The sequence below is a fragment of the Anthonomus grandis genome, chromosome 2 (genome assembly GCF_022605725.1).
Source record: "Anthonomus grandis grandis chromosome 2, icAntGran1.3, whole genome shotgun sequence".
NCBI classification, from domain to species: domain Eukaryota; kingdom Metazoa; phylum Arthropoda; class Insecta; order Coleoptera; family Curculionidae; genus Anthonomus; species Anthonomus grandis.
In genome coordinates, this window is record NC_065547.1 from 9,480,849 (window position 1) to 9,488,223 (window position 7,375).

Below are 7,375 nucleotides of genomic sequence, written 5' to 3' on the forward strand. Positions count from 1 at the left end.
TCTTTAAAATTAAATTGGTGTCAGCATGTTCTGCCCGAGCTGTTTTATTGTTTGTTTTTAATAGTATTTCAGGTTGAACGCTTCTTTTGTGTTTCGTTATCCTATCATCAATCTGACATCAACTTCCGTTATCAACCTAAAATACTATCAAGGTCAAAAAATAAAACAGCCAGGCAAACACAAACATACAGCAATTGAATTTTGAAGAGGTAAAGATCATCGACATCCGAAATAACTATAAGAAAAGATTAATTCAACAACATTTCAAAACATACTTAAATATATTACTTATCTTAAAATATTTATAAGTATAAAATTAGTGATTTAACGTTGTCAGTCGAATAACGATAACTTAAAAAAAAGCGGAAAAAAACCTTTGTTTTGTTTACATTATCTAGAAACCTTAAAAATTAAAGCCCAGAACTAAAATATTATTCATTATTGTTAAGTACATTGTTACTTACGCACAATCAGGTACATATTCCTCAGCAACAAATAAACCAAATGCAATCATATGAAATCACTATGTTTTATTTATCACAATTAAACGAAGAGCTTTGATGTTTCTGTTGTAAGTATATTTAAATGTTCCCATTAAATTTTTATTTTTTTAATTTTAGCTATAACTTCTCTTAGTTTTAATATACTTATTTAAATTGTTTTTAAAGTATTTTAATTGTTGAACTTTTTTTTTGACCACTGTATGACATATCGTTTTGTCTTGGCTATAAACGTTTTTACTATTTTTTCTAAATGTTGTAGTGCCCTGAAGAAGGCCTAATATAGGTCGAAACGTTAACAATTAAAGAAAAGATTTAAAAAAAGCTTGAATTTTTTTTTGATCATTTATCCAACTAAAACCTTAAAAATTAAAAAAATTGGATTGGGTCACTAAAACAACACAAAAAGAACGTATTTTTTTAAAAAGGATATGGTACAAATTCAAAATGGTTACATAAGCAGTTTTGAACGAAAAATTATGATGAAATGTAAAATTTAAAAAAATTAAATATCTAAATTAAATGTTGGTATTTTGGTTTTTTTAGTTATTGAAGTTGAAAGAATCGAAATCTTATGCATGATTGGTTTCGGAGATATGTCGCGTACTCAAAAGGAGGTGGTTCAGTTGCTTAATGCAACTCCAGATCGGTCGCCTATTAGCCAAAGCATGGTAAGCAGAATTGAAGCAAAGTTTCGTGAATTCGGGATACTCAAAAAGTTTGTCGGGGTTCAATAACTAAAGAAGATGAGCTTAACGGTCCAAGATAATTCAAAGCCACAATCTTAGGCACGGCTTCTAATGTTCATTTATCGCGATCTACTATGCATAAAGTATCGAAAAAAGGAAAGTTTCACTCTTATAAAATATTCTTACTTCAAGAGCAATCAGAAGATGATTTTGATCGCCGAAATGAATTTTGTCAGCAAATGCAGCAAATATGTAGTGATAACGATAATTTTGTAAAACGTATAATATTTTTTGACGAAGCAACAACCTTTACTCATAAACGGCCATGTGAACAGACAGAATTGTCGATACTAGGCGACCGAAAACCCTCACTGATTCACAGAATGTCATACACAACACCCTCAAAAAGTCAACGTATGGTGCGGTATAGTGGAAGGAAAAGTTTTAGGACCTTACTTTTTTGATGACACTCTCACTGGTGAGAGGTATTTGGACTTTTCTTCAAAATGCTCTTATCCCCGCCCTGATAACTTTGTATCCGGATTTGGAAGAACCCGGCATGCACCAACGTGATCTTTTTTTTCAGCAAGATGATGCCCTGCCACACTATGCTTTACCCGTTCGCAATTATCTAGATGAAGTTTTTCCAAATCGTTGGATAGGTAGACGAGGGTTCATTGAATGGCCACCCAGATTACCAGATTCAACTCCCCTCGATTACTTAAAACATAAAGTGTATATCACCAACCAAGCGAGTTTAGAGATTTAAAAGAACAAATACTCCAGCAAATTAGAAATATTACTTCAGATGTCATTGACAATGTCCAAAAAGAATTTTTAAGTCACCTTGGTTATTGTCAGGTTCTTAACGGTGCTCAATTCGAACATTTAATTTTGATAGGTATTTCTTTAAGTTCACATTTTATTATAATTTTTCGTTGAAATTTGCTTATATAACCACTATTCATTCGTATCGTATCTTTTGTAAAAAAATGCGTTCTTTCTGATTCTGCATTAAAAAATGGCGGTTTCCTTTTAAAAAACTTAATATTTAATTTCCACGTAGAAAAACCCTAAACCAAATATTAAAATCGACGGCTTCGGGCATTTTTTTGGGAAACGGTCCATTTCAGTTTTATTGAATTTATCTGCTACTTTACGGATGCAATGTATAGCTTAATAATAATTATTTTTTTTCTGAAGCTCGAATGTCAACAAATGAAAGAAAGGCTGCAATACGAGCTGGAGATCTTGATGGCGTACCAGAGCAAGAACAAAATGCAGGCTCAGGCCCAAAGAGAACGTGAGAAGAATGAGTTACAGGAGCGGGTTGAGGTGCGAAGGGCCCTTTTAGAACAAAAAGTAAGTGGAATCATTTGTAAATAATAGAAAATCAATAATAGAAATCATTGAAGTAAGTGGTTTGTGGTATTATTGGGAACCATTTTTTATTTAGATGTCAGCGGAGAATCAGAGGTTCATCGAAGAGAGAGGAGAAAGGATTAGGATTCTTCATGAAAAGCAAGAGAGGGAACTGGAAGGGTTCGATGAGGAATCTGTTCGATTAGGCTTCAGGTAATTAATCAGTATTTTGCTTAGATATTAGGTTTGTTCTCACAGTAGTAAGAAACAAGTTTTCGACAAATAAACATGCGCACTAGAGTAAAATACGGTCGCACTGAATTTTCTGATCGGTTTCAAATTAAAAGTTTGGTGTTTTTACACAAATTTCAGATCGTCATAGTCAGACTTGTTTTCGGATTTATTTCAAGCAAAGTGTCCCTCTAAATTTTTGTTTGTATTTTGCCGTGTTGTATAATCCCTATAATATTCATTTTGAAATTGTATTTTAAATAGTTGGAATATTTTAAAAATACACATTCAGGAAATGAGGGATTTTGAATCGTCGCGTCTGATAAATCTGAATTATTAGAATTTTTAGATTTACTTGAAGAACGGATAAGGCCAAAAAATCAAAACTATTTAGATGAAGCTGTGTCCCAATTTAATAGAATAGAATTTCTCGACCATTTTAGAGAAAGCCATGAGGTAGCAAACAATTACACAATTTTAAACTATTAATAATATACACCTATTTTAAGGTTGTATTGTAAATTTATTTTTGTTTATGTTTTACTTATTTTCCCTTTTCCCATTTTGGCATAAAAAAGTGAAGTTATTTCTCTTGTTTTTCTTCTTCTAAATTTGACTCCATTTAAGCCGTGTTTGATGTCCGCACAGACGATAAATCGATCAGAAGTTGTAATATTTTAGACATGCCTATCAAGAATGGATTAGGAATAGTTTGAAACTTGTTAGAAATTTGCAGTGAGAACAAAGCTATTAAATCTATTAGACGATCATAAATTTATATATATCAGATCAATTTTAAGCTCTTGGATTGACCCTAATAAAATTATATTTTTTGAATGGAGTTGTGTAAATTATGTCAGAAAAACTAGACTATCCAGACGGTAATTTAGAAATGAAATGCTGATGCAGGTAAAAAGTGGAAAAGTTTATTATATTCATTCTTATATCGTCTAATCAAATGGTAGAAATTAGGGGAAAGTTTTGGTGTAGTTTTGAAATTTTCTTTATATAGCAGCCCAAAAATCATGGGCTGCTTTACACTATTATTAAGTTTGCCAACACCAATTTTGAACGGAAATGGGTTTTGTGAAGGAAACTTCCTTAAAAAGGGTATTTTTTAATAGTTTATTTAAAAAAACTAAAAACATATTCATGTTTGGTAAATATTGGTTATATGAACGGTTCAGCCGCGATAAGGACGCAAATTTAAAGGTTTCTTCACCAACGCGTCCTTTTCCTTGAAGGCCCGGGCTCTTCATCGGCATCTATAATATAAAAAGGGACAAATGAACTTACATATTGTTGTTTATTTATTATTCCTAGTTTAAACTACCTTGTCTAGTCTCCTTTCCTTCTTTCATTTGTTCAGTGACGAAGAAATCCAACTCCAATTCATTCCCCATTGCGATCGGCAAAGCTTCATCTTCATCTATATATAGACAAAAGAAAATGGAATTTTTAAATTGGTATTTGTTAATAATAACTTTAAACTCATACCTTGTATAATTTCTTCGTCTTCTTTTATTGACTAATAAATCTAACTCTAATTCGTTCGCCATTTCCACCTCATCTTCCGGGTTTGCAAGAGAGACTGGGGTATTATCGCAACTGTTTTCGCAGTTGAAGCACAAGGTACTGCAACTAAGCCCTGCTTTTTTACAGCCACAATTTCTTTGGCAATTTGTAGTGCACCTACATGAGACAAGCTTCAGTAAATCTGGGGGAGCAGGTGGTAACAAGCTAGTCACAGGTGCAAGACCATTCTTCTGGGTTTTTCTCGACACCCAACCATTGCTGGACCTGATAGTACACTCTCAGTGAGTGTTGTCGCGCTGCAGCAGCAGATGGAGGCAGTGATGCAATGTTTGTCTTGAGCTTAAAAGCAGATTTCATGTAGGAAATATATCTCAAATGATTTAGCGAAGGCACAGTTTTACCACTGGATCCGTATAGTGAAACCAAAAGACATTCACCAGCATCAGCAACCATAACTTGAGTAGCATTGGAGTCTTTAAATACTTTGATACGGTCAGCAAGATACGGATTTTTTTTCAGGGTATGAAGGAATTTCAGTTTTTCTTGATTGTACAATGCCGATGTTGTATCACCACAACCACTCATTGCGTGCAAGAACAGAATATTATCAGCGATTAATGTGTCACTTATAGCTTCAGTGGCAGAGAACTTCTTCTTCTTCTTAATAATGCTCTCAAAGAGAATATCGTCTCCATATTTTTCTATTATGCGAGCTTTTACCGTTTTCAATTCAGGTTGATAATTTTCTTTAATCTGTTCTATTAACTGTTCCCTGGAGAACTGACACTCGTCGTCACTGTTTTCAATATAATCATAAATATACTGCATTGCTTTGTCTATTTCCTCGGCATGTGGTCCACGTCTTTTCTCTTCTTGGACCTTTGGTCGACTATACAGGTTTTTATAACACTTGCTATGATATTGGGCATCTGCTGCAATTAAATCACCCACTGGCTCAATGCGCTGTATTATAGACCGTCCGTAATCATCATTTCGTGCTGTTGCTGCTTTCAGAACTGTATGCCTCATACTATCGACATGAACACTGTATACTGTATTGCGCTGGCTAGGCGGTTCCCTTGATTCAGCAGCGATGATTTCTGCAGTAAACGACTTCCACACAAAAAACAATGATTTTTAAAATTAAACCCGGGTATTTTTGCCCGTGTTATCAATGTAGTACTTTTTTCTTTTTTAGCACTATTAACGAAAGCAGCAATCATTCTGTCATACACATAAGCCTTTCTACACTTTTCATGCACATTTACAGTCATTTTCTCTCTTAAACAAACCGCCTTTCCATCACCTCTTTTTCTACTGGCCTGAATGAAAGATGTAATACCTCGACTTTTAACAGTTGCTACTAAAGTTCCATCTTCCAAGGAAGCATCACATATAAAACACACTGACATCGTATCGTAAATATTCACGGTAAAAAAGTTTTCATTAATTTTGTACTTGCGAATACTCGCGCCGCGCCGGTCAATATCGTACTAAACAGAAATTGTGTGTCATCTGTAGTTACCAGATTGACAGAAAAAGAGAGACATCGAAACTTATAACATAAAGTTTATATTTTATACTCATTTTTTGAATTCTTTTAAAAAAAATAAAATCTTCTTTTTTTCGACAATAAACGGTTTCCGGTGAAAAATCGTGTTGGTAAACATGAAATTCATGCATATCTGCCTGTAAAACGTAGTAAAACCAAATATCAAAACTACACCAAAACTTTCCCCTATTAGCCCTTTTTGATTAGACCATTTGATTAGACTATTTTCATTTTAATTATTTATTTTTGTTTTGGGCACACAGCAGGCAAAAAAATGTGTCCACTAAGTCAATTACATTGCAAATCAGTTAAATTGCAAAAAGATATCCAATCCCATACCTATTTGTAAAATTAGTAATTTATACTTTTTTGATACATGATAAAAATCAATTTCCCCACAGTACTTACTATAGGATCTCGACATCTGCTTATTGGCAAATTTGCAAAACCACTTGTATGATACGCAAGATTCACAAAACCAAAAGCTTGGCTTAAAATTCTTTGTGGAATGATTGGTATTATTGACAATAAATTTATACAATTGATATTTGAAATAAGTATATTGCATATAAATATTAAATTACAAATATTGATGTTTTAAACAAATTGGAAGCCAACAGGCTCTTTGAAGGATTATCTGTATGCTCTCGATAAATTTACGCATTTCATTTTTGTGCTATGATTATCGTTTCGTATGTGTTTCATAAAAGACTCCTCGAATGAACATAAACAGTGGCGTAATCGACCTACTATAAACCACTTGGCACTTTATTATTGTCTGAAATATTGCTCGAGAATAGCGGCCGTGTGAAGAGGTAGAGCTTAAACTTTGAAGATATACTTAAAGTCTTAATTCCAAATAATATGATACAAAAAGTTTTGTAATGTAGCATTTTGAGTTATGAGGTATGGGTCTCATACGACGCCACTTTGTATTTTGGACTAAAAAAACTGTAAAGGTCGGTATTATGATTTCGTACGTGTTTTAAAGGATTACATGAATTTCCTTGATTTTAGAGTATTAGTTACTCCTAGGTGGAGTCGAAAATATCTAAATTAGATCACCCTGGAACAGGTTCTGGCACGTATGAAAGGAAACGCGCTTTAGGAGATTCTGAACTTCAAAAATACTTAAGAAGGTGTAAGTGGCTATGAAATGTCAGAGAGCGAAACCGAAGACTTCACAGAAGTTGATGTTGAATATGATAAGTTTGATGCTGCAATTCCAGATGACGGCGATAGTTTACCTAATATGGAAAATGGCCACTTAGCAAGAGAAATGAGGAGTAATATTTGCAAGATTTTGAATTGCGAAGAAACACGACTTTCCGTACCAGAACCTTCAGCGGACTCTCTAGGCCCGCATGTGCCTTCTGTCCTTTAAAAAAAACGCAAAACTCGAAACAAATGTGAACACCGTCATAAGGGGGTATGTACTTAGCATCGTCTTAGGATTTGTGTCGACTGTAAATAATTTTTATTATTATAAATAAATATACATATGT

General features: G+C 33.6%; 2 protein-coding genes across 4 annotated transcripts in view; both read left to right on the forward strand.

Annotated features, from left to right (window-relative positions):
• Nucleotides 1-7,375, forward strand: part of LOC126747097 (uncharacterized) — a 326,191-nt gene that overhangs the window by 66,891 nt on the left and 251,925 nt on the right. The window lies entirely within an intron of this gene.
• Nucleotides 1-7,375, forward strand: part of LOC126747021 (serine/threonine-protein kinase Tao) — a 96,401-nt gene that overhangs the window by 56,369 nt on the left and 32,657 nt on the right. For all 3 annotated transcript variants that reach the window (XM_050455504.1, XM_050455513.1, XM_050455517.1), the window contains exons 14-15: nt 2,393-2,551; nt 2,646-2,764. In XM_050455504.1, coding sequence (XP_050311461.1) covers nt 2,393-2,551; nt 2,646-2,764 — 278 coding nt within the window. The remainder of the gene's footprint in view (nt 1-2,392; nt 2,552-2,645; nt 2,765-7,375) is intronic.